The 26,173-nt window shown below is 34.7% G+C and overlaps 4 protein-coding genes across 5 annotated transcripts; 2 read left to right on the top strand and 2 right to left on the bottom strand.

Moving 5' to 3' along the window:
- Positions 1 to 99: 99 nt before the first annotated feature.
- On the bottom strand, positions 100 to 4,862 carry LOC107908895 (filament-like plant protein 7). The gene is made up of 6 exons (XM_016836184.2): positions 4,482 to 4,862; positions 3,882 to 3,997; positions 3,644 to 3,776; positions 1,189 to 3,556; positions 1,040 to 1,100; positions 100 to 829 (listed from the first exon to the last, which is right to left on the bottom strand). Exons 2-6 carry the CDS (start codon positions 3,978 to 3,980, stop codon positions 383 to 385), a joined length of 3,108 nt encoding a protein of 1,035 aa, XP_016691673.2. The 5' UTR covers positions 3,981 to 3,997; positions 4,482 to 4,862; the 3' UTR covers positions 100 to 382.
- A 1,984-nt stretch (positions 4,863 to 6,846) lies between these two features.
- On the top strand, positions 6,847 to 13,035 carry LOC107908894 (probable E3 ubiquitin ligase SUD1). 2 transcript variants are annotated; one of them, XM_016836183.2, is made up of 9 exons: positions 6,847 to 7,372; positions 8,144 to 8,833; positions 9,439 to 10,206; positions 10,300 to 10,511; positions 10,596 to 10,961; positions 11,527 to 11,684; positions 11,764 to 11,927; positions 12,018 to 12,164; positions 12,297 to 13,035. In XM_016836183.2, exons 1-9 carry the CDS (start codon positions 7,010 to 7,012, stop codon positions 12,795 to 12,797), a joined length of 3,369 nt encoding a protein of 1,122 aa, XP_016691672.2. In that variant the 5' UTR covers positions 6,847 to 7,009; the 3' UTR covers positions 12,798 to 13,035. The 2 variants fall into 2 exon arrangements, with proteins under 2 accessions (XP_016691672.2, XP_016691671.2); XM_016836182.2 differs by having other exon boundaries at positions 11,524 to 11,684.
- Positions 13,036 to 14,312: 1,277 nt separating this feature from the next.
- LOC107908893 (polyadenylate-binding protein 8) lies at positions 14,313 to 18,378 on the bottom strand. Its single transcript, XM_016836181.2, has 9 exons — positions 17,626 to 18,378; positions 16,735 to 16,853; positions 15,967 to 16,623; positions 15,807 to 15,884; positions 15,647 to 15,736; positions 15,409 to 15,543; positions 15,150 to 15,323; positions 14,853 to 15,056; positions 14,313 to 14,725 (listed from the first exon to the last, which is right to left on the bottom strand). Exons 1-9 carry the CDS (start codon positions 17,861 to 17,863, stop codon positions 14,477 to 14,479), a joined length of 1,944 nt encoding a protein of 647 aa, XP_016691670.2. The 5' UTR covers positions 17,864 to 18,378; the 3' UTR covers positions 14,313 to 14,476.
- Positions 18,379 to 22,486: 4,108 nt separating this feature from the next.
- Positions 22,487 to 25,799, top strand: LOC107908892 (CBS domain-containing protein CBSX2, chloroplastic). The gene is made up of 8 exons (XM_016836180.2): positions 22,487 to 23,333; positions 23,431 to 23,518; positions 23,590 to 23,654; positions 23,970 to 24,018; positions 24,735 to 24,787; positions 25,072 to 25,187; positions 25,274 to 25,331; positions 25,436 to 25,799. The coding sequence occupies exons 1-8, from the start codon at positions 22,815 to 22,817 to the stop codon at positions 25,502 to 25,504; spliced, it is 1,017 nt and encodes a 338-aa protein (XP_016691669.1). The 5' UTR covers positions 22,487 to 22,814; the 3' UTR covers positions 25,505 to 25,799.
- Positions 25,800 to 26,173: the final 374 nt, after the last annotated feature.

Here is a 26,173-nt window from a genome sequence, read left to right as displayed (position 1 = left end):
TAATTTATCAATTTTTGGAGTAAAGTAACATACAATCTGACTTCTAATATAAAGGCAAGATCTTAAGTTTGCAGTGATATCATCTCAAAGAAAAAAAAATTATGATCAAATCTCCCAAATGATATTTCTCTTGTTAAAGCTACCGACTCAAACTGTAGTTATCTGGGTTTTTTTTGGAAAGCCCTTCAATCCAGAAATATACATAGCCATATCAGATTACTATACACCTCTATATGAGTTTCTGCAAAAGGACTACAAGCTCTCACCATACGATATTAACTCGGACAAGAAAACAGCAAACAAAAAACCAATTGCCACACTATGAACACACGGAGGATTACCTTGAGTTGCCATATCATCACTCTGTATTACCGGTCGCTACTCAGTGTTGGTAACGAAATTTCTTAGTGTAACCTTTCTTCCTTCGAAACAGCAACTTCCTTAGCAAACCTACTCCTTGCTTCTTGCTTGGTACGATAGCCAAAGCCATAACTCCGGCATTGGCACTTTCATTCTTGGAACCAAGACATGATCCCGAGGCATGTAACAACAAACCTGAAGTCTTGCGATTATCAGAGTGGAGAAGGGTTGAATTTTCTGCATCTTCTACTTTACTACCATTGTCGGCTAGCATTCGATCGCGCAAGGAGAGACGTTTGTTCACCCTTCTGTTGTTTATAGCCGTGGTAGCGGCTTTACTATTGGAGAAAACTTTGTCGAATAGTACTGCTTCTTGCGGTGAGGCCAACACTTTTAATTGCTTACCTAGGTTCAGAATTGTTTCTTGACACTCTGCTAACTTGACTGAAGCTGCTGTAATTTCCCAACCCTGTATGTTCGAAAATGCAGACATATAATATCAGTGTTTAATATAGAAAGTTTGCCCTTTGCCATTCATATTACTGCCAATGCACCATATAATATTGGTATGGCCTATTACCTATATCAACTGTAAAAGTTACATATCAGAAAAATACCAAAGACCAGATAAAGTTTTAGCAAGGCAGGCGAATGATAGGATAAATAGTGAACGACTTACATTTTGAGATTGCTTCCCCTCTTGATCCATGACATACTTCGGTGTTTCTTTCTTTGCCACACTGTGAGTTTATGTTTCTTAAATCAGAAACTATATTGACAAGTTCCTTTAGAAATCACAGGAATTAAAACTAGGAAGCAACACTTTACCTCTCTAACTGGAGTTGAAGCTCAAGACAAGTAGCTTCTAGCTCTTCACAACAGCTATTTTTGTACTCCAACTCAACTTCCAAAGATGATAACTTGTGGAAGATTTCGTTTAGTTTAGCTTTGGCAACAGTGAGCTGTGTATCGAGATCTTCATTAATTGATTTCTGATTTTCAACCTGTTCCTCTATCATTTCCTTTGATTCTTTCAACATATTAAGTTCTGCTTGTAAGCTTCCGATGCTTTCCTTTAATTCTTGAAGTTGTAACATCAGGGCCTCACTCTTGTCTGTTTCTGACTCCAGCCTCGTTTTCATATCCTTCAGATCATCTTTTAATCTCTTGTTTTCTTCCTCCAGTGGGGGGATAACACTGTGACTCTGATCAGGCAAAGAAGCAAAGGAGTCTACAAGTGATGTTTGTTCTTTAGAAATGTGGGTCACATCTGATTCCACACCATGGCTTGCATAAGCAACTTCTTTTTCACTTTGTGAATCATTCCAACCAAAATGTCTTTTGATCTTATCCCTCGCACTCGAAGCTTCCTTAGGAGTAACGCAATAGTTCACAATCCAGTCCAAAGTAAATGAGAGTTCTTCAGCAAAAGTTTCAAGATCAGCCCTTTTATTCAACATATTGTTACATGCACGAATAAAATGTTGTAGAACGGTGCTTAATTCAGAACTTTTCCATTGAAAAACACGAACAAAGTAGTCTGCATGAGCTGGTGATTGTTTGGGAGTTTGATTTTTCTCTAGACAACTGTCAGAAGAATCGGAAGATGTTAGTCCAATTCCTTCAATCAGTTCAATGATTTTACCGATTGACTTGTTCAGATCAGGCTGAAACAGTGGCTTTTTTGTTTTTTCGGCTGAGGTCTCAACACTAGAAGCTCCGCTTAGTGAACCTGTACTAGGAGAAGCGTTCGGGGATTTCCAGGCTATGTAGCCGCTGATATGGGGACCATCAGCTTCTATGGGATGCATTGAACATGCAGTTTTATCAACATCAGGAGCATTTAAAAGACTGCTACAACCCAAAGCAATTTTGATGTCCTCGAGAATTTCAATTGAACTTCGGTTGGAAATACATTTGTGCTTGGAGATAGCTTGCAAAACAACCTGAAGCCAATCAAATGATCTTTCACCTGCTACATCTTTGGACTGCATCTGCTTTGTATTGCTGAAGGTACCATGACCTTGCTCAAATGGCACCAATTCCTTACCATCCGATAAGGCTAATTTTTCCATCTCTACAAAATCGTCCATTAATCTCATTTCTGGAACTGTAAAGACCTTGTGATCCATTGGATTCTTAAGTCTTTTGTCCAAGCGTGCAGATTCTGGAAACAATGCATTAGCCCATGAACAAGAAGAGCTAGTTCCATCAAAGCTGCCAATATCAAAACCTGATGTTATGGATAGTTCACTTGATATCGTACTACTCCTTACCAGCTCCATGGACTTTTGTCCTTTAAACAACTCTTTAGGCTGAATCCCAATTTCTGTTGTTGGCCTGGATGATGTTTGAGAACATATTAAACCCAATGATTGGATTTGAGCATTCTTCTTGGTCATTATTTCTTTGAGATTCTTGTTTTCTTCTTCCACATTGTGTAATTGCTCCAACAAGAGATTGATACTCTTGATTGGATTTTCAGGAGATATGTCAGCAGTGGAGCCTCTGACAATCAAATCTCTAGTTGGGTTCAGCTTTCTTCTTCTTGTCTCTGACTTGTCCTTTCCCAGCATTTCGACTTCATTCTTCATTTTCACCACGGCAGCCAGACCTGGCAGCCTCTTTTGTAGAAGTAAACGTAACTTTTGGCATTCGGCTTCCAACTTAGCAATGTTCTTTACATCCTGCAAATGTTGTTTATGTGCTAAATCTTCTGATCGACGGGTATATTCCATCTCTTCGTTTCTGATCTCAAGCTCCTTCTTGAGAACATGAAACTCGTATTTGAGAAATGCATTCTCTTTCTCAGTGAGATCTAATTTAGCCATTAGTGCACTGAATTCTGCTTCTGATTGAGATTTCTGCTTCTCCTGATCTTCGATCATTTTTTCTTTGACTAGCAAGGCTTTAGCTAGCCGAGAATTCTCGATAGTCAACTCTTCAAGCCTTCTGTTTGTGTCTGTCAACTTGTCTTGTAATGCTTTCTGTTCTTTCTCGAACTCACTTGATGTCTTTGCAACAGCATCACGGATCCTTTGCTCCTGCTCGTCTCGAACAAAATTTAGCTGTTGCATACATTCCTTCAACGCAACCTCCGACTGAGTCAACTTTTCATTTGCCAATTTCCCTTGCCTCAAAGCTTCATGTAGCTCTTTCTTCAGAGCGAATGCATCTGCTTCAGCCATGTCCTGACCTAAACAAAAACTTCTACTTATTAGATTCTACAAAGCCAAAGGAAAGTGCACGTTTCAAACAAAATAAGCTGATCTTCAAATGATACCTGCATTCAGTACCGGTGCCATTTTCACATTTTTTGTCATCAAATCGTCCTTAGCATGATTATCAAGGAGAACCGAAGCAAGGTTCTCATTTAGATTCTTTACTATTCTATCTCGTCCCCCCTCCATTCGTTCCTAGCAAGCAAAAACGTCAATCCTCGGGTCATTTTCATAGATCATAAACATAAAAATCTCAAAACAAGAATCAAGAAACAAGATAGTTAAAGCTTTTTGGTTTACCTCTTCATTAATTCGTTTCACAGAAACATCGACCTTATCCGTAGCAACAATAGTCTTTTCCGAAGTTTTTTTCTTCCAAAGCCATGATTTGTGGTCCATGATTCTAGTTTCAGTTTCTGAACAAAAGAACAGCTTAATTATAGGGCCATCAAATAAGTTGGCATCTTAACCAATCTATAAAACAATGGCCAAAACAAACACTAAGCATTTCCCATGTATACACTTCACACAGTACTTTTCACAAACACGAGTAGATGTAAAAGCAAAATCAATCACTATAAACAGCATTAAAAGGGCATTGTAAGCATCTCTAACAAATGCATGTATTTAGGGATTAAAACATTAAAGTATACCTTCCAAATACTACATGCCATACATAGTTACCATTTTTGAACAAATCAACTTGCTAACTAATGCATCTAAAGAAGGAAAGTTAAGTAATTAAACAATGGTGATGCTAGCTTTTTCAATGCACACACACAGTCTCACTTATATATGAAAGTGACAATGGTTTATTTTCAAGATACAGTCAAAATCAACATCACTATCATGGTAATCACGAACAATAGGTAGAAGAACAGTTCAATGGCTCTCTCTCACCTTTGTTTTTATGCAGAGAATCAAGTTTTTTCAACAACAGCTAAAGCTTTGAACCAACATTACAGAGAGAATTGTTAAGAAGAAACTGGCATTTGAAGTGATGGAAGCTGAAATGATTGTGGCTTAAATTACAAACCACATAAACCCAGAAACCAGAAGGATGATAATAGTTGGATTTTTGTTGGGTTTTAATTGAAAGGGCAGGTTTTTATTTTTATTTTTAATAACATTGGATGCTACTCTCCACCGACAAACAACCAAACAAAGTTAAAATCTTCAGAAATGTTTGAGGAAAAAAAGCCATGAAAAATGGTGAAAGAGGGTAATAAAGAGCTGAGCGGTGATAAAGGGAGGAAATTTATTCTAAAGGTGGGGTAGAAAAATGTTAGTATGATCATCATCATCATCAAAAGATCAATGGAGGATCTATTGGGGGGGGGGGGGGTGGGGGTTCCAATTAAAGTAGAAAGTGCCATTAAAAATGGAGTCGTTTTCATGCAGTGGGATTCTTGGATTTATTTTATTTTATTAAATTTTATTTATATAATCATCTTAATATTATTTAAATATTTATATTAAAGTCGTATTATATTTAATATATATTTATTTTTTAACGTCTTCTAAATAAGCATAACATAAAATATTATAAACTTAAAAATAAATTTGGTTAGACTCGGGCCTTGAATAAGGTACCCATATTTTATTGCATTAAATTTTAGTTTGCTTTAAGGTGGGCGGCAGCCACGCGCGTCGAACGCGCGTCATGGTGAAAGCTGGGAAAATAATGATAATGTTGGGTAAGATATTTTAATTTATTATATCACTATTTTTTTTTCAATATTTCACTTTATTGAGTGTATTGTTGTTAACTTTTATATTTATAGTTTAATTATGAAATTTATTCTTCTATTTTATAAAATAAAAAATAAACACTATATTTTTTTCAAGGAATCTACAAGTACAACTATAAAAATTTTATCCATTAGAAGTAGAATAAATTTAATAAAAAAACATAATTTATTGAAAATCGGGATGTATTCAAATCTAAAATAAAATAAATAAATTTGTATAAAATTCACACATAACATTAGTACATGGCGAGACTCGAACTTCGACCGTCAAAGTTCTAAGACCTTAATATTACAACAAATCGAAACATCATTGGCAATTAACAAATGGTGTAAAATCATTTTAATTTTACATCGATATAAGTGGATCTATCTCCTAAAAATGTATTAAATTTTAAAATTTTTTATTTAAATTATTTAAGATAAATTCATTGGATTAATAATAATAAAACTTTAAAACTCAATCAAATATTATATTATAAATCAAATAATTATTTTGATTCATGAATTCATCTTATTCTATTGTAATTTTGTTATTAATATTTCCAATTTATTTATACTAGCATCAACTATGAGCATATGTCACTGATATTAATTAAGTCATAATATTAAATTTAATTTAAAAAATAAACTATTAAATATTAAACTATGGTACATCAACGATATTTTTATGTAACAATTTTATATAGAAAAGGCATAGTAATTTATTCAACTCTTTAAATTTACATAAAAAATTATTTTAGCCTTTCATTTAATTTTTTATTTCTTTTAATTCTTAAACTTGTATTTTTTGTCAAATCACCTCAAAATGTATGAAAAAATTAAATTTATATGTCATATAATCAATTATTTAGCTTTTTAATTAAAAAAATTAAAAACTATTAAAACTATTAAAAATTATAAAGAATATTTTTAATTAAAAAATTAATTGTTTATGCAACATACACGTGATTTATCACGTGGATGCTACATTAACTAACAAGTTTGAATTTTTCTTTTTATCCAAAAGCTAAAAGAGACAAAAAATTATTTTATTTTTTTATAAAATCGGAGAACCAAATAAGTCATCATGCCTATAAAAAATTGACATAAAATTTAAATGCGATTTTGGTTGAAATAGCAAAGTTCGTAAAAGGAATTATGTATCAGAGATATGTGTATCTATTTACTTTCAAATTTATTTAAATACTCTCAAAATAATAATTATTCCTTTAGAAAAGAAAGATTTCGTAAATGAATTAAACATCGCTAATAGGTGAAATAAACTCAGTAAATTTTAATATATAATAATGTAGATACATTTATAAATATGTTATTTATTAATAAAAATTGATTCAAATTAAATTTAAAAATTAATTATTTTATTTTATAGAAATTTTATTTTTATCGTGTTAGAACTAGAGCTCGAGATTTGTTTCAAAATATAATACAAATTAATTATATATTATTTTAATCTCTCATTAATTTTTATCTTTATTTTTTAAAAACCTAACCAATCCGAGTTGCCGACATATCCCGCAATATAACATAACTCGTTTCAAACTCAGCCTCAATCCATTTGTCCCTCATAAGCGGAAAAAAGGAAAAATTAAGAATTAAAAAAAATATTCGTAAAAAAATATTTGCAAATATCCCACAAAGACTCAACCGACTCCTTCCGTCGTTCGCAAACTCAACCCGATGGAGATCGCTCCCGCGGCTCCGCCTCTTCCTCATCCTCCGGGCGGCGATAGCGCCGCTTCTTCGACCGTTGCCGTTATCGCAGACAACATACATCCGTTGCCATCAACGTCGTCCGCATCGTCAGAGATGGAAGAAAAAGCGACGTCGTCGTCGATGTCTTTCGGGGCGGCGGCGGAGGCGAAGTATGGTGCGGATATGGAGGAGGAGGAGGAAGAGGAAGATGTTTGCAGGATCTGCCGGAACCCAGGCGATGCAGAGAATCCACTTCGATACCCTTGCGCGTGTAGCGGCAGTATTAAATATGTCCATCAGGAGTGCCTTCTTCAATGGTTGAATCACAGCAATGCTCGCCAATGCGAGGTTAGATTCTTTTTTTGTAATCGCTTTTTGTATGAAAGCTGTTTTCGTTTATTAGGTTAATTTCAGTTAGGGTTTTAGGTTTATTTTTAATTAAATTTCATGATTTGGTGTTTGATTTTGGTATGATTATTTGATGATTAACAAAGGTGATTAAGAAATTAAGACAATTGTTGGCTTTTCTTTTAATTTATTTTTGCTGGTTATCTTTATAATAAAGAATGTCATTGAAGATGAAAATCTTGGGAGATTTCTCTTGCTAGGTCCGTATAATTTGAAAAGAACAAATTTACTTCTGTTATTTTAATGTGCCAAGCTATGCTTCCAACTGGATGGTAGTTGCTGTCATACGGTTGATGAGAAGCATGGTTTTCTAATGATTCTCGTGCGTTCTGACACACCTATTTGAAACTGACTAACACATGATCAAAGACATAAATTTAATGCTGTTAGCGATTAGCCTTGAACTTATAGGTTTTGATAGCTAAAAGGACATGCACAAGTGTTGATTCCGCATTAGTACCACAATATGAATGGAGTTTATAGCTTTTGGGGAACTTTGCTGATCTAGGGATACTTTCTGCTTCCATGTTGTGAGCATGGCTTCTCATTTTATATGGCATCTCATAATACTAGCTGCGTGAGAGCCAGTTCCCTAACTCCTGTCTCTGTTTATTTATGTCTGTCTTTCTCTAAGCTTCTACTACTTGTATCTTTCTATCTGTCCCCTTTTCTTATATGTGATTTTAAAACTATGCTTGACTTTCTTTGCAGGTTTGCAAGCATGCATTTTCTTTCTCTCCCGTGTATGCTGAGAATGCTCCAGCAAGGCTTCCTTTTCAGGAGTTTGTTGTTGGGATGGCAATGAAAGCTTGTCATGTTCTACAGTTCTTTTTGCGCCTTAGTTTTGTACTTTCAGTTTGGCTCCTCATTATACCTTTCATTACCTTTTGGATATGGCGGTTGGCTTTTGTGAGGAGTTTTGGTGAAGCTCAGAGATTATTCTTGAGCCATATTTCAACCACGGTCATTCTTACTGATTGCTTGCATGGGTTCCTACTTTCTGCTAGCATTGTGTTTATTTTTCTTGGAGCCACTTCTTTGAGGGATTATTTTCGGCATTTGCAAGAGCTTGGAGGAGATGTTGAGAGAGAAGAGGAAGTGGATAGGAATGGTGCTCGTGCTGCTAGACGACCCCCAGGACAAGCTAATAGGAATTTAGGTGGTGATGGAAATGGTGAAGATGCTGGTGGAGCACAAGCTATTGGTGGAGCTGGTCAAATGATCAGAAGGAATGCTGAAAATGTGGCTGCACGTTGGGAAATGCAGGCAGCTCGTCTTGAAGCTCATGTTGAACAGATGTTTGATGGTCTGGATGATGCTGATGGTGCTGAGGATGTACCTTTTGATGAGCTTGTCGGCATGCAGGGTCCTGTTTTCCATTTGGTTGAGAATGCATTTACTGTAAGTCTCTTTGGTTCTTAAGTTCTAATTGACATTTTCTTATTAATGCTTGACTTGACTTCTTCTTTGGGATTTTTCTTGGGAACCTTTAGGCACTGAGACTAGCTTATCACTTATCATCGATCTAAACAAAGGATGATTTGAGTGATATTGTGTCAAGTGGCATAGGTTTAGTGTAAATTGAAATTTGATAAGACTTATAGCTTAGGACTTCATTGAGTCATCAAATTGACCAGGTTTCCGCTGTTTTCTTGGTTGGATGCCTGATGATTGTTTGCATTGTTATATTCTTAATGGAGGAAACTTCATCCTGAATATTCTGCTGTTTCTAAGAGTGCAATTCATGCGTCTATTACTATTCCTTTAAATGTACCCACTTCCAAAATACCGACAATAGATGGCATTCTATGATTTTATGGTTCTATGCATTACTCTGGCTCTAAATATAATCTTATAATTGTGTTCCTTTATATGGTACTAATTTGAATTGCATGATGCCAGCTAGGAACTCTCAATCTCCATGATGCTAATGCAATGTTTAATTTTTAGCCTTTTTCCCTGGTTAGCACGATATTCTTTGATGACTTGATGATCCATTCCCGCAGGTTCTAGCAAGCAATATGATATTCCTTGGTGTTGTAATTTTTGTGCCTTTCTCTATAGGCCGGATCATTCTCTATTATGTATCTTGGCTTTTCTCTTCTGCAAGTGGTCCGGTGCTGTCAGTAGTCATGCCACTGACAGATACTGCCCTTTCCTTAGCAAACATTACATTGAAGAATGCATTAACTGCTGTTACGAATTTAACATCTGAAGGCCAAGAAAATGGCATGCGTGGCCAGGTTGCAGAAATGTTGAAAGCAAACTCTACTGCAATCGCTGAAGTTTCAAGCAACACAAGTGCACCATTTTCAGCAGATCTTTTGAAAGGAGTAACCATTGGAGCATCAAGACTCTCTGATGTTACAACTCTTGCTATTGGCTACATGTTTATATTCTCTTTAGTCTTCTTCTACCTGGGTATTGTCACTTTGATTAGGTACACTAGGGGCGAGCCTTTGTCAATGGGGAGGTTCTATGGAATTGCTTCAATAGCCGAGACAATACCATCCCTCTTCAGGCAGTTCTTGGCAGCAATGAGGCATCTGATGACAATGATTAAAGTTGCTTTCCTGCTTGTAATTGAGCTTGGGGTGTTCCCTTTGATGTGTGGATGGTGGCTAGATGTATGTACTATAAGAATGTTTGGGAAATCAATGTCTCAAAGAGTTCAGTTCTTCTCGGTTTCACCTTTAGCAAGCTCATTGATACATTGGGTTGTAGGAATTGTGTACATGCTACAAATAAGCATCTTTGTCAGCCTTCTTCGAGGGGTAATCCTCTTTTCCATAGTATGATTTATTTTATTTGGAAGCTGTTACCATATTGTAGCATGAGTCTTATAATATCATTTTTGTTAACGGCAGGTATTACGAAATGGAGTTCTGTACTTCCTGCGAGATCCAGCCGATCCAAACTACAACCCTTTCCGTGATTTAATCGATGATCCTGTACACAAGCATGCTCGGAGGGTCTTGTTATCTGTTGCTGTTTATGGGAGTTTGATTGTGATGCTGGTATTTTTGCCTGTCAAGCTTGCTATGAGGATGGTGCCCTCTATTTTCCCACTTGATATATCGTAAGATTTGCTCATACCTTTTCTCATTTCTGCACTCATGTATACTTCTTGTTAGCTTCCATTTAAATGACTTGTTTGTTGCAGGGTATCTGATCCATATACCGAGATTCCAGCTGACATGCTTCTCTTTCAAATATGCATTCCTTTTGCTGTTGAGCATTTTAAATTGAGGGCAACAATCAAGTCTCTTTTGCGCTATTGGTTCACTGCAGTTGGCTGGGCATTAGGCTTAACAGACTTTTTACTTCCCAGACCTGAGGAGAATGGTGGCCAAGACAATGTTAATGTGGAACCAGGACAACAGGATAGACTGCAGGTTGTGCAACTAGGTGGACAGGAACAGCCCATGGTTGCATTTGCTGCTGCTGATGATCCAAATAGAGGCCTCATGGCATCAGGGAACTCTAGTGTTTTGGAGGAGTTTGATGAGGATGAACAAACAGATTCAGAGTAAGTTATATGGTGCTTTTGATTGACAATATTATTTGATGTGTCTGCTTTAATTGCACTCAGTATTTAGTCTGTCTTCATTTTGTTTGACGGTATATTTCCATGCACCTCTGCACTAAGATTGTACATTCATGACTAGAATGTGTAGGCTTTACTTAAACTCTAAACATTTAAAAAAAAATCATTGAATATGCATTACAGGAATGTTATTATTGACGTCGGATAGTGTGTAGACTTTAGATTTATTTGCTGGACATTTTAACTACCTTTTCTTTTTGATGTATTAGAATGATATGAATTTTTACCATTTTCTGGGATGAGTATTCAAGTTATTCTTTTATATCCGATTCATCCAAATAAATTTTCTCAAGTAGTTAGTTGTTAATTTCTAAATCCTGCAATTAAGGACTGTATATTCTGTGCCTGTCAATGTGCAATGTTGGCAGCTATATCACTTCGCCAGTTATTTATACACACACACATTGATATCATAATTTCTGCTTTGTTCCTTTTTGTCTTTGTTTCTAATTAGCTTTGTAAATTTTATTGATGCATTCTTTAGCAGGTACAGCTTTGTTCTTCGCATTGTGCTGTTGCTGGTCATCGCTTGGATGACCCTGCTTATATTTAACTCTGCCTTAATAGTAGTACCGATATCACTTGGACGCGCGCTATTCAATGCAATTCCTCTTCTCCCAATAACTCATGGCATTAAGTGCAATGGTAATGTAGTTTCACTTTTTCCCCCTTATAATGTCTCCTTTATAATTTGGTGCTAAATGGGTTTTTTTCTTCATTGTAGACCTTTATGCTTTCGTCATTGGAAGCTATTTCATTTGGACAGCCATGGCTGGGGCTAGATACACCATTGAGCACATAAGAACAAAGAGGGCTGCAGTTCTGTTGAGCCAAATCTGGAAGTGGAGTGCCATTGTCATCAAGAGCTCAGTGCTCTTATCAATATGGGTATGTGATCTGGCATAATCTGGTTTTCTAGTTGTTTTGTTGTTCCCAATATCCTAACTAAGAAATCTTTATTGGCACTATAATGTCCAGATTTTCGTCATACCTGTTCTTATCGGTCTGCTTTTTGAGCTTTTGGTGATTGTGCCCATGCGGGTGCCTGTGGATGAGAGTCCAGTTTTCCTTCTTTATCAGGATTGGGCATTAGGTCTCATTTTTCTAAAGATATGGACTAGACTGGTAACTGTTATACCAAAATTTATTATGTACAATAGAAAAAGGAAATTGTTCCGACATGTCTTAGATTTTCGTGATAAGACATGGGAGGATATTATTCCACGACAGTCAAAAGTTGATATCTTATATCCACAGGTTATGCTGGATCATATGATGCCATTGGTAGATGAAAGCTGGCGAATAAAGTTCGAAAGGGTGAGAGAAGATGGTTTCTCTAGGCTTCAGGGCCTCTGGGTATTGCGGGAGATTGTGTTTCCCATCATAATGAAGCTGCTAACAGCATTGTGTTTACCTTACGTATTAGCCCGAGGGGTGTTTCCTGTACTCGGCTACCCATTAGTGGTTAACTCAGCAGTCTACCGATTTGCATGGCTAGGATGCCTTGGCTTCAGCTTGTTGTGCTTTTGTGCAAAGAGATTCCATGTCTGGTTCACCAACCTCCACAACTCCATTAGGGACGACAGATACCTTATCGGTCGTCGACTTCATAACTTCGGTGAAGACATGCAAGAGAAGAAAAGTGAAGCAGGGACTCCCTCTGAAGCACCGCTGGTTTCTAATATGAGGGGCACTGAAATAATCCGGCAGCTCGACCGTGATGCTGATGTCGGGTTGAGATTGAGGCATGTTAATTAAAAATGATGCTAACGAAACACATTAGGAGGGGTTTTTTTTTTTGGAAAGCTTGTATGAATGCATTGTTAAAATATAATTTGACAAGCTGATATTTCACAATGCTGGGTAGTATGTGGCCAAGAATGGTGTTAAAAACAGTATAATTGGCTTCTTAATCTTGTGCACAGTAAACACGGCTGTTAGGGTTCCTCTTCAAATTTTCAGCAATTTAGAAATCAAACAAATTGTTATTTATTTACAACTCAATTGCAAATTTAGTTAATATCTTATCTCCAATTATTAGATTCATTAGTACTTTTTTCAATATTAAATTTTCTGTAAACTTAATCGAGTTGAATATTAAAATATTTAAATTTAACTCAATCAACACTTTGCATTTTTAACTTAGGTAAAAAATTCACGTTTAATATATTCTCTATGTAAGTTCAAATTTATTTTTTTCCCTTTTTTTTCTAATTTAAAATCTTAATTTAACTATTGATATTGTCTATATTTGCTATCAAGTTGATATGAGTATGTGGATGTGTTGATGATAAATTTTATTAAAGAAAATATAGATATGATTATTTTAACAAAAGAAATATTGATGGTAATCCCAAATTAATGGGTTTTTATTAGATATTACAACAATGGAGCATATTATAGATTATTTATGAAAATGATGTTTTTTATAGTAAAATTAAATGCCATCAATTTATCAGGCAGTATCAATTATAAAATTAATATTTTTAATAAAAATAATATTTTAATTAAGAAAAAAAAGGATAAAACCAAAATGTCAAGTGCACAACTTTTTCTCCTTCCGACTTTTAATTTTTTCCTTTTTAGTTTGGGGTGATTAAGGTATAATTTTAAATTTTATTCTTCTATTTTATGAAAATTAAAAATTAATTTTTATTTTAACTTCACCCCAAATTATAAAAAAAACTAAAAGGTGCCACACATTTTTGCATTAATATACTTTTATTTAATTTATTATTAAATAATTATTTTTTTATAACTAGTGCCCTTGACACATTGACGTAAAAAACATACTATTCTCTTAAATACCCCATTTTTGCAATTAATTTTTCCAATTTAGGTGAAACCCCAAGTTAATTCTAACCTACAAAAGAAATTCTAAAATTATGATATATAAATTAAAATATATTTCCCAAGTTAATTCTAACCTAAAAAAGAAATTCTAAAATTATGACAAATTAAAATATATTTGAATTTGCAAAAATTAAGATATGTAATTTTAACATTTCATAAATTATAATTTAAATTAATTTTACTTTTTAACATAGTTTAAAATGGATATTTCAACTCTTTTTTGGAACATGAAATTAAAACCCCAACACTTTTCAACAAGTAGAACTAAAATCAGAATCAGCTCATAAAACTTGAAAAGCAATATAAAAATAAAAATAAAAAAACAAAATTAATCACAATCTCAAAAAAGCCAATGAATCTGCAAAAATTTTCACCCAAAAAGGCACACAATAAAAATTCCAAATCCAAAAAAGATAAAAATGAAGAGTGAAAAACCAAGTTCAGTCACAACTATAACCCCATAACAGTGACAGTATTTTTCAAGTTCCAAAACAGTACTGAATCAATAAAAAAGAACCCAGCTATCATCCTTCTAACCAAGCCAACTCATTTTTAGCACATTATAGGCCAACACTACTACCAACTCATGAAACAAGGTTATCATTTAAAGACAATGAAGCCAGCTGATCAGCAGCTCCACCAGCTTGCTGCTGTTGCTGTGCTACAGTCCTCAGAACTTCCATTGCTTCTGCAACTTTGGCTTTTAGAGCTTCTGGTGACTCGAGCAAGTGTAAAACCTCCGTCTGGTCCATCTCCAGAAGCATCCCTGTTACTTTGGCTGCTGCATCGGGTTCCAGCTGCTCGACAAGTGGATAGAGATTCTCCCCCAGCATCTAAAATTTAACCATATGTGAACATTTCATTTAACTAGGATACTTCTAAGTAATATCATTGAGCATGGCGTTTGTAAGTTAACCCTTTTAACAAATGACTGAAAGGGACTAGTATTATGCAACGTACCGTTCTTTGCTGTTCTGGAGTAGCATTTGCAAGAGCTGAGGCCAAAGCTCCAATTGGAATTGGTTGAGAAAGTGGTGCATCACGCATTGGCATGCTGCCCATATCATATGGAACAGAAAGCATGCCTCCTGGAACATTAGGCATCGAAACTTCAGGTAGACCACGCCCCACTGGATAGCGATAGACCCGCCCTCGGGGTAGCATCTGACATTTTTAGTGAAGTAATCAGATGGAGTTTTTTAAAGATATGAACTTATGTATTAGAGCTTTACAAAATCTGAGAAGTCATAAACAAACCTGCTGCTGCATTAATGGAACTGGTTGCTGATTTTGCTGAACAGCTCCAGCCCTTCTCCCACCAGGACGCTGACCCTGTTGGCCTTGCTGAACCATTGGTACGAAGAAATTTGGCATTGGAGCACTGCCAGGCCTCATACCCGGAACAAGCTGCTGCTGATATCCAAATCCAGGCTAACAGAAGAAAAAGGCATAAATAAAACCATGAATTTCTAAAATATAGCCCATAGGACTATAAAATACTTATATCAATAGGTACCTGAGGGGGGAAAATCGGAGGTGCTTGACCATAGAATATTTGCTGTCCAAGACCTGGACCACCAGGTGGGTACATCGGCATTCGTGGTGCAACAGAAGATGCCATTGTAAGTGGTCGCATTTGAGAAAACTGAGCCTGTTAAAAGTGCAGCACGTACTTTAGCATATTAAAGAAACAAAACCATCCTTCCGTGCTGCTAAAATTTGGTCAAGATACGGAAAATATCAAGAGAACACACCTGCAACCTGGCTCTCCTATCTTCCTTCCTTTGAGCTTGTGCAACATAGAGAGGTTTGTTGACAACCATTTTGCCATTCATCTCTGCAAGCTGTTATACCAAGAGAAAGATTATGATACATGATAAGGTCATGGGAATATGTATACCTTTAACAACTTACAGCTCTAGAAGCTTCTTCTGGGGTCGAAAACGCAACAAACCCTGATCCTTTACTTATTCCACTAGGGTCCCGCATAACCTGTAACATTTAATGACAGGATCAGCCAACTCAGTACCAAAATTCATTGAACTTAGCTATTCTAGAAAATAAGGTAACGCACCTTGCATGATGTTATGGTACCATATTGAGAGAATAGCTCTTTAAGCTTTTCGTCACTTATGCTATCATCCAAATTCTTGACATACAAGTTTGCTCCTTGAAATTTATCTGCTGCCTCTTTCATTGTCTGCTCAAATCGATGTTTCAGTTCAGCCTCCCTTTCAGATTTTTTTTGAGCTTTCCCGACAAACCACTCCTTATCGTCAAATTTCTTTCCATTGAGGAACTCAACGGCTCTAGCAGCGTCATCTGCGTTCTCGAAGTTGATAAACCCAAAGCCCTTGGATTTCCCATCAGCATCCCTCATTACCACAGCACTAGTGATCTGACCAAATTCACCAAAAGTTTGATTCAAGTCTTCATCGGTAGTTGATTCCGAGAGATTCTTTACGTAGACATTGTTAAATTTTGTCTTGCTAGTAGAAGTATCTCTTTCTTGCTTGCGAACAAAAGGGCCCACATAGACTTGCTTATCATTCAATAGCATACCATTCAACTTCTCAATTGCTTTTTGGGCAGATTCTTCGTTGTCAAATTGTACAAACCCGTAACCTTTTGACTGGCCAGAAGAATCTGTGGCTAGCTTGCAAGAGAGAATGTTTCCAAATGCAGAAAACGTATCATGCAAAGCTTTTTGGTCGATTCCCTTGTCTAAATTCTGCCATATTCACGGAGAACAAACACAACACAAACCATAAGAGATACATTAAGAACAGATTTTTTAAAACAAAGCAGCAAAAGAATCCACATGACTGACAACTTCTATTACCTTGATGAATATATTCCCTGCACCACTTTTACGAAGACTGGGGTCACGGTTGGAATACATAATCCGGATAGGCTTTCCATTCAGAGGAGTGAAATTCAGAAGTTCCAATGCCCTTGCAGCTGTAAGTAAACAGAGTTGAGGATTCAGTGATTAAGATAATGAAAAGCTAACGCTCAATTTGATCTCAATCTTGCTGATAGAAACCAACTTAGTTAATAATATTTACAAGGAAACCTGATAAGGTAACAAAAAAATCATTTAACAGCAAAAAATATGTTACGGACAACACGATTTCTGTTAAGCCGTTATCCGGCATTCTTTTTTAATCATTACAAACATTCTCCTTTACTATCTGTTTAACAAGCACATTAATAGCATTTCCAATTTTATCTCCGGCTTAAGGTTAAATAGTCATACCCTCGACATTAAATAGACATAGTTTACATTTGGCTGATAAATATGGCTCACATGGCATCAACCAAGTGGTCCAAACCTCCAGAGGAAAATTTTCAGCTGCTCAACACATACAATCCAAACCGAGACAAGATGGTGTTTTGTTACATGTATATAATCAATAACATAGCCAGAATCCTCATCTGAACATGAAAACCATCAGCAAAACCGCACATTGAGCATAAACTTCAACAAACACAACCGAAACTTACATCTTAGTTTCCTGCCTATATCAGGTTCACAATAATTGAAGCAAAACTAATCACTTAATCTCTTTCATTCTATCATTCATTAAAACTAGATGCAAATCGACTAAACATATATATGTGAACACTGTTTAAAATACTAACTAAAGCAACTATCCATTATTAGTGAAACATCAAATCTACAATATAAAAAAAAGGAACTTTAAGCTGAGAAAAAAAACTGAATACTCACCATCTTGGGGATTGCCATAGTTGACATAACCATAACCAAGGGACCTCCGGGTCGACAAATCGGTGCATAACCGAACCGTAAGCAGCTGACCAATATGGTTAAAGTACTCATAAAGCTGAGTCTCGGTCACACTTGGATCCAAATCCCCAACATATAGCGAGGTTACAAACTGGTTATTGGCTCCACCAGATCCATTGTTAACGCCCCCACTTTGTCCCTGAACTTGAACATGCGCCATCTTTGAAAACCCTAAACCAACAGCTAAAAACCCAACAAAAAAACTCTTTTTTCTCTTTCCTTCTCTTTCTTTTTTTTGGGGTTTTTTTCTTCTTTCTTCCCTCTCCTCTTGTTATTAAATAAAAAACCCTAACGAGTAAAATAATTGTGATAGTAAATGATATGGTAAAATCTCAAGTGCTTTTGAAAAAACCTTTCCTAAAGAAGCAAACTTTGTTTTGTTTAGGTGACCTTTTTTTCTTCTTTTTTTTTAATAAAAGGGAGGAGAGGGAAGGGAAAGAAAAGGGAATGGATATTTCCCGCCGGCGGAAGAGTAGGCGGCGGCGGCGCGTGAGAAGGTGATGTTGGAAAATGAAGAAGAAAAAGAGAGATTTTTGAAGGTGTAGCTGATAAGGCGAGAGAACTGAACATATAAATGAGTAAATATATGTTCGGAGGTTTGTTTCTGTAGTAAACCCTAAGATGGGATCTCAGGATGAAATCTCCACCCTTGGATTTGGTAGGAGAGGGTTTTTCTTTTTGGGCCCCCCAAATGACAAAGTAAAAAAATAATAATGGTAAACTACAGCAGAGTTAACTAAATTATTTCAATTATTTAATTTAAAAAATTTATAAAATGGACACTAAATTATTTATAAGTTTTCATTTAAGTCATTAGGTTATTAAAATCGTTATTATATGCCCTTTTCTATTTGTACTGCCTACACTAATTGAAAACTCTTCATCCCCTTCTCTTTTATAGTTTAGTTTTTCAATAAAAGTGCATCTTCAATCCCTCCCAATTTTGACATTAAGCAAACTAGTCCCTCTAAAAAAATTGGAATAGTTTCATCCCTGTCAATTTTTAAAGTGAGTAATTAAGAACAATTAATTATAGTGTTAACGTCTTTTGTCAATTGTACATAATTTTGATTGATATAATAACAAATTTAGCCCTCAAAGCTTACATATTTTATTAAATTGGAATTGATTCTAAAAAAGTTCAACAAATTTAGTCTCGACATTTACACATTTACAAATATATTGCGGGATAAAATTGTTAAATCATGACCTAAATGATAGAATTTGTAAACTATAACAGCTAATTGTTATTATACCAGTCAAATACATGTAAAATTGACGAAAAACATTAATGTTGTGATTAATTGTCCTTAGTTGCTCGCTTTCAAAATTGATAGGGATTAAATTGCTATGATTTTTTTGAGACAGACCAACATGTTCAATATCATAATTGAGAGGGACTGGGGAGAAATTTTTACCTTTTTTTTCATGAATAAATTTTAACTTCACAAATCTGTCAATAAAATCCAAATAATTTTATTCTCTGATCTCCGGCACTAATCACCATATCAATTTGAATTTAAGATATATTCATCTACTTGTCAATGGGTACTGGTCCATCGTTTTGGTCATCGAATCATCGTTTGAAGCTCGTTAGTTAGACTTTAAGAATAAAAACAAAAACTTAAAAACCTAGTGACTTAAATAAAAATTTGTGAATGGTTCAATGACCATTTTGTAACTTCTTGAAGTTGAGTAACAAAAACATAAACTTACTAATAGTTTAGTAACCTTAAGTGTAGTTTACCCAAAAAAAACTTTTATTATTAAATTGCCCCTTAACTATAGCTAAATTTACAGATTGGTCAATAAAGTTTTTTTTTTGTATCCTAAACCATCAATTTTGTTCAATTTCCCTCAAAAAGTGTATGACATCGGATAAGAACATCATAGGAATGGCAGCGGGTTGCATATCTCTATTTCTTAAACTATCTAAATGCAAAATTGCCTAAAAAATATGAATCTGTTCGTTATCAAGTTTGAAGTGTTAAAAAATACAGTGTTATTAAAATTTAAGATCAATTTTTTTATATACAATAATAGAGGTTGGAGATGGAGATAACACGACTCAAACTCGTTTCAAACAGGCGCCTAACAAAATCTTCAACCACAGCTTCATACAAGTAACGACAAGATGGCTTCTTTTTAATACACTAGATCTAAGCTATCCGTGAGATAAGTAGAAATGTATTTATAATTTGATCAACGGGCTTTAAATAAGCTTAGCTTAAAATACAAGCTAACATTTAATGCCCAAACTAATAGTTAAAATTGATAGAAGAGCCTGATCGATACAATACATATACTCTAAGGACTTAATTAGAATATTTTAAAATTTGGAGGATTAATTTAAAACTTAACCCACAAGAAAAATGAAAACATTGATAACCGTAAATTTAGGAAAAACACGTGTGAGGTGATTTCAGCAGGCAACTATTCCTATCAATCTATCATACAACAAGGCGGTGTGTTAAAAAAGGTCATCCTTTTATATTTTAAAAAAACATATTTTATTAATATATATAAAAATTTTGATTGTGAATTTAAATATATATAATCAAATTTTTTTATTAGTGATTGTGAATTTAATAAATGATAAACTGTAAAAATAGTCACTTTTGTTTGCCACAAATTATATTTTAGTTACTTATATTTGAAATGTTACGTTTTAGTCACTTACGTTATCGTTTTGTTACTAAGTGGTCACTTTACCGTTAAACCCCGTTATCTCCCTAACGATAGTCCTATGTGGCAGTCCAAATGGGTTTTATTTGCCAATTTAGACTCATTTGGACTGCCATTAGGGAGTTAACGAAGTTTAATGTAGAGTGATTACTTTGTAAAAAAACGATAACGTAAGTGACTAAAACGTAATATTTTAAACATAAGTGACTAAAATGTAATATGAAGTAAACAAAAGTGACTATTTTTGTAGTTTACCATTTAATAAAATATAATTATTTGATAAATTACTCGATATTCACATTTTTTAATTAGGATGTGTTTATTTTACTAAAAACAACATTCGTGAAGTGATTTACAAAAAATAAAATGATTTTTTTGAACAAAAAATATTTTTCTTCTGTTTGGATAATTATGCAAAATGTTATTATTATTATTATTGATGAGTGTTGAATCCACCAAAATAAAATATGTTACACCTAAAAACATATGAGTATAATAGGATAATCTCTTTCAATCTTATTCATAGACTTCAAGAGGATACCTCATAATTATACTGCAATAGTCACATAGAAATAAGAGATATATATACAATATATTTAAATATTCCTAAAAGATAATATCAGATAATAATATCTTAACAACACATCAAAATCGAGTAGAAAGGTCCAACAATATAAAGAGATCAAAGCTTTTTCAAACTTGTGAAATAAATAAAAAAGGGTTCTAAAATTGTTGCAAAAATGAGTAAACAAAATTTAAATAACGATAAAAGTTAGAATAAATTGGTCGGATGAAAGTTTCAGCATCGGTAGAGGTATTCATGGGCTGATCGCCTAAATAAGATACTAACACCTAAGCTTGACTCAACTCGAAATATTAGCTTAAAATTTTGCCCAAATCTATCTATATTTGTAAATGGTTAACCTAAGCTTATTTTAGGTTCATCCATATTATTTTAAATTTTTTAAATAATTATATTATTTTTAATTTAACATTTAGTAGTTTTATATTTTTATTAAAATAGTCATCTTAACATTTTTTAATGTTTTCGTATAGTAGTATTATATATGACTATAGATTTAAATTTTACATGTTATAAATTGCATAATATATAAAAATAACATAATATAAAACATTAAAAATTTAAAACACGGGTTGGGCTCAAGCCTTGAATGTTCAAGTACAAGCTCAACCCTTATTTAAAACAAGCATAATTTTTTGTTCAATCCTATTTTTCGATCTTAATATTTTTATTTAAATCATCCTAAAATTCAGGTAAGTCATTGGGCTTGAGCAGGTAATCTAGCCCATGAACATGTCTTTAGCCTCATGTATGACATCAGTTGCAGTTGCAGCTTCGGAATTGATCGTAGACTGCAAATACTTTCTTGCTCAATGATAAGCTAGTAAAAGTGATGGAGGAACAGCCTCACACCATCTATCTTCCTTTAGTCATAAATAAATTGCGGGAATAATCCGACAATTAACGTTTGTTAATTAAATAACTTCAAGAACAAATCCTATGATTTAATTCATTGGATAGCTTTGCGAGTGAGAAAGATTCGACTCTAATAAACGAATTCATCCCTACAACTCATTTAAATTGGATCACTGAATTCCATAGCATAACCCAACTATACACCCAATCGTAATAATACGATAATTACAAATAAATAGTGTTATTATAACACATAGAAATTAAATAGTATATAATATTATTATAATGTAAACATTAAAAAACGTTAAGATATTATATATAAAATTTTAAATAAATAAAAAAATCAAATATTAAATAAATATATTTAAAAAAAATTAAATAATATGGGTGGAACAAATATAAGATTGAGTTACCTATTTACAAATATAAGCAGGTTTGAATAAAATTTTAAGTTATATTTCGAGTCAAACTAAAATTAGGCAAGTGCTAATATCATGCCTAGGCTCAACCGATGAACACCTATAGATATGACAGCTTAAGTCGAAGGCCAACTAATTTGTAAAGAATCTAAAACTAATATGTGGGTGACACATGACACCTCAAGAACTATTAAAAAAAACCCTTTAAAAGTCTTTCGAGCATTAAAAAATAGGCCAAGACACTTGCTCTTCTCAAAAATAAAAGCTCTAACTCTTTATTCGCCTATTCAACCCTCGATTTATAGTTTAATTATCTTAACCTTTTTATAACTTTTCACGCTCGAATGAGCCGTCATAAACCACTACAACCTCTTATTAACTCTTATTAGGATTAGAAGTACAACATGTTAAGTTAAACCCATTAAAACATAAAATCCAAATCATATAAACTCCTCATTTTTCTATTTCGAGTAAATGAGAAAAGGATAGTTTACCTACCAACCCCCTCCCTTTGAAGATGAGCCTCAATTTTCTTGCGAAGCACCGAATATATCCACAAGCATGGACAAATGCATCATTGGCTCGTGGCTGTGGGGACTCCAAGAAAGAACAAGCAGCAAACTCACCCATTAATGAGCCGACCATTTCTCACTTTCCTCTCACTTTCCAAGTCTCCTGTTTCAGCGGAACAAGTAACATCTGATCACCCCCTTTCCTTGTTCTCCTTCTTTCAATATCCACTTCTCAATTTCCCCACTGTTTATTCAATACCCAAACCTCCCTTTCCCCCCCTTTTTTTGTTTATCATAAACAATCGTCATAGCATTAACATACAGCTAGGATCTTTCTTTTGTTTTTTGGGGGAAAAGGTTGTGTTTTTAACGAAAATGGGTTCCATTTCTTTCGTTAATTCTCAAACCCTGAAGCTATTCCCTTCTTTTTATTCCTTTCTTCATTCTAAGCAACCCTGCATTGTCTCCATGTACCATTATTCCCATAAAGTGGCACTGGCACCCTCCTTGTCTCTCCCCAAACCCAAAGATGGCTCTTTTCGTCTTGCTGCTGGACTCATCACCAACTCTGTTCCCGTATCCCTCTTCCCCCCCCCTTGTTTTCTTTTTGGGTTTTTTTTTCCTTTTATTTAAAGAGATTGTTTTTTTTTACTGGTTTTTGGTTCTTTTGTAGTCAAGAAATGGAAATTATACCGTGGGTGATTTTATGACCAGGAAAGAGGATTTACATGTTGTCAAAGCTACAACAAGTGTGGATGAAGGTATTAGCTGGTGATGATTTGATCATTACCATTTTTGTGTCTAATTTTGCACTTAATTTCTGTAATTGCAGCATTGGAGGCACTTGTGGAGAAGAGAGTTACTGGTTTCCCAGTGATCGATGATGACTGGAATTTGGTAACTTCTTTAATTACTGTTTCATCATTTATATAATTTGGGTTTTATTTTCAGAAAATGTTATCTGATCCCATACTTTTTACCTCACATATGGACTTAAGATCTTGTTTGTTTTACTTTTGCTGAGAACCATACATGTTGATTTGGTACATGAATGCACAAATTTGCTGTTTCTTTACTTGATGATCATGATCTTGTTCGATATCGATTTGTTTTGTGGTGAGAAAGATGGTTTTTCTGGTCTATAACCCGTCCGGGATTGGGAATTTTGAGCTATTGCCTTCTTCATCGTACTGACCGGTTCCCCTATTGCAGGTTGGCGTTGTTTCCGATTATGATTTGTTGGCACTCGACTCGATTTCAGGTAAGTTTATAAGATGATTATGAAACTGATTGGAAACTTTGAATTTCTCGGGTTGATTTGGTGTTTTCCCTTCCTTGTTTGTTTGAGTTTTATTTAAGGACGAAAGCAGATAGATTGTTTTCATCCTAACATTTCTTTAGTGATAGATCATTGAAATAGGCTTTTTCATCTTTGCAATTGCTAGTGGATTATTGAAGTTTATTTCAAATCGCTGTGAAAGAAATTTACTGATATCAGTTTCTAACATCTTTTCATTACGAGTGATTGGTCTTCGGATACATACACCGTGAGTTTAAAGTCATTATTATTCATGAACTCTGTTTTATCGATAACTTTCCTTGCCTAGGTAAATGACATTAGCTGCTTTTGATGCTTCATAACAAAATGTGTACAAGGCTTGCTTAGAGTAGTGTTTTCTAGCATGCATATTTATTAAGTGTTAAGAAATCGGAGCACCTCAGAAATGGAATTAGAGGTGAATGCTACACCTACTTCGGAGTTTTGACGGATTGGTTTCCCTTTCTTAGTTTATTTCCATCTAGTATCCACATGCAAGCTCGATGATACATCAATGATATATTTTTTCCGTTTGTGTTATTTTGTTGTTCGTTATTGATGTAACGAGCTATGGAGTTTTGCCACCTTGGTTCTATATTTGGTTTCCCTTGCAATAGTTCTGAAATGGCTACTTACTCGTTCTGTTTTTGAACTATCAGGTAGCAGTCAAAATGACACAACCTTGTTTCCTAATGTTGATAGTTCTTGGAAAGTACGTAAGCATTCTCTTTCTGATTCTTCAGTTTTGCTTGAAGTTTATCTATAATGTCTTAAATTATCAATATTCAGATGCTAAATTCTGTCACAATCTCGATAAATTTACTTAACAGCATCTGGTGCTTGCCTCTGAGCATGTTCACAATGTCCGTTTTCCTGCCGTTTTGTTTTGATTTCCTTTTTTGTATATCGAATGCTGGGTTTCAGGCAAAAGAGGTCTAGATCGTGAATTTTGTGGCACAATTGTTGCCTTTTTTCTAATTCCGGGTTGTTATGCAGACATTCAATGAAATACAGAAATTGATGAACAAAAATAACGGAAAAGTGGTCGGAGACTTGATGACACCTTCACCGCTCATTGTTCGTGAAACAACAAACCTGGAAGATGCTGCTAGGTATTCTTTTTCTCCACTTTTCCTAATGCATCGAACCCATTTGTCTCGTTATCTAGATGTTCTTAATCCGATGTTTTTCATATCAGGCTATTGCTCGAGACCAAATATCGCCGACTACCCGTGGTAGATATTGATGGCAAACTAGTAAGAACTTTTCTGTCATGTTTATATGTTCTCTCTTACAATTAGCCTATCGGATTCATATTAGCTCGGGATGATTTTAATCGATATCTATTTACATCTCGAAGGTTGGGATCATTACAAGGGGAAACGTTGTTCGAGCTGCCCTGCAGATAAAACGTTCGATTGAAAGTTGACATGATGCCAATATCCAGAGATGATCGTGATCTCGGGGCATCAAATTGATGGCGTGATTCTTTCTTTGATATACAGATGAAACAAGTATTCTCGATCTCCCTTTTGGTCATTTGCCATTGCCATGTACAACTTATACACGAAATCGTGAGCCTGTTAAAACAGGGCAACAGTAGCTTAGGTAGAATCAGTAATGCCATTGCAGTAAACCATATTACCTGTAGTTTGTATCTAAATATTAATATTTAGAGTGCTTTTTTACATTACTGTTATAGAATAGTTTAGTTTGGACAACAATGGCTACACTTTTTTCAACATTTAAGATTTGCATGTTCCATGAACGGCATTTAAGAAGCCCATGTTTCAGTGTCTGGTAATTTCTTGCAGATAATTTAGACCAATGACTACCCCTTCATCGAAAATCCGTCCACCATGACCAACAATCCAGTCATCAATCTTTATCGAAACTCTCAGGTTACAGGGCAACATCGACATATCCAGTACTGACATGTCTGCCACTCGACGAACAGACTATTGTCGTCCATAAGCTTGGAATATGTCGAATCATTCATTTATATGCTGTTGAAGAATCAATAATCGACATTAAACATCTGGACCATATAGGGGAAGGATGGAGCTTCTTATATATAGCTATTTAGTGGCATTTTAGT

The sequence above is a fragment of the Gossypium hirsutum genome, chromosome D02 (assembly GCF_007990345.1).
Source record: "Gossypium hirsutum isolate 1008001.06 chromosome D02, Gossypium_hirsutum_v2.1, whole genome shotgun sequence".
Lineage (NCBI taxonomy): Eukaryota > Viridiplantae > Streptophyta > Magnoliopsida > Malvales > Malvaceae > Gossypium > Gossypium hirsutum.
This window is presented reverse-complemented; position numbering and strand designations above follow the sequence as displayed.

What these genes read in the sequence shown, in the direction of transcription:
- LOC107908895 (XM_016836184.2), bottom strand. Translation starts at nt 3,980, where the DNA reads ATGGACCACAAATCATGGCTTTGGAAGAAAAAAACTTCGGAAAAGACT. An exon ending in GGCACCGGTACTGAATGCAG is followed by an intron (nt 3,557 to 3,643) that starts GTATCATTTGAA and finishes GTTTTTGTTTAG; the next exon opens with GTCAGGACATGGCTGAAGCA. An exon ending in AGGGGAAGCAATCTCAAAAT is followed by an intron (nt 830 to 1,039) that starts GTAAGTCGTTCA and finishes TCGAACATACAG; the next exon opens with GGTTGGGAAATTACAGCAGC.
- LOC107908894 (XM_016836182.2), top strand. Translation starts at nt 7,010, where the DNA reads ATGGAGATCGCTCCCGCGGCTCCGCCTCTTCCTCATCCTCCGGGCGGC. An exon ending in ATTTTCCCACTTGATATATC is followed by an intron (nt 10,512 to 10,595) that starts GTAAGATTTGCT and finishes TGTTTGTTGCAG; the next exon opens with GGTATCTGATCCATATACCG. An exon ending in TCATGGCATTAAGTGCAATG is followed by an intron (nt 11,685 to 11,763) that starts GTAATGTAGTTT and finishes TCTTCATTGTAG; the next exon opens with ACCTTTATGCTTTCGTCATT.
- LOC107908893 (XM_016836181.2), bottom strand. Translation starts at nt 17,863, where the DNA reads ATGGCGCATGTTCAAGTTCAGGGACAAAGTGGGGGCGTTAACAATGGA. An exon ending in CTCCGATTTTCCCCCCTCAG is followed by an intron (nt 15,324 to 15,408) that starts GTACCTATTGAT and finishes TTCTTCTGTTAG; the next exon opens with CCTGGATTTGGATATCAGCA. An exon ending in TTCCATTAATGCAGCAGCAG is followed by an intron (nt 15,057 to 15,149) that starts GTTTGTTTATGA and finishes TAAAAATGTCAG; the next exon opens with ATGCTACCCCGAGGGCGGGT.
- LOC107908892 (XM_016836180.2), top strand. Translation starts at nt 22,815, where the DNA reads ATGCATCATTGGCTCGTGGCTGTGGGGACTCCAAGAAAGAACAAGCAG. An exon ending in ATGTTGATAGTTCTTGGAAA is followed by an intron (nt 24,788 to 25,071) that starts GTACGTAAGCAT and finishes GTTGTTATGCAG; the next exon opens with ACATTCAATGAAATACAGAA. An exon ending in TAGATATTGATGGCAAACTA is followed by an intron (nt 25,332 to 25,435) that starts GTAAGAACTTTT and finishes TACATCTCGAAG; the next exon opens with GTTGGGATCATTACAAGGGG.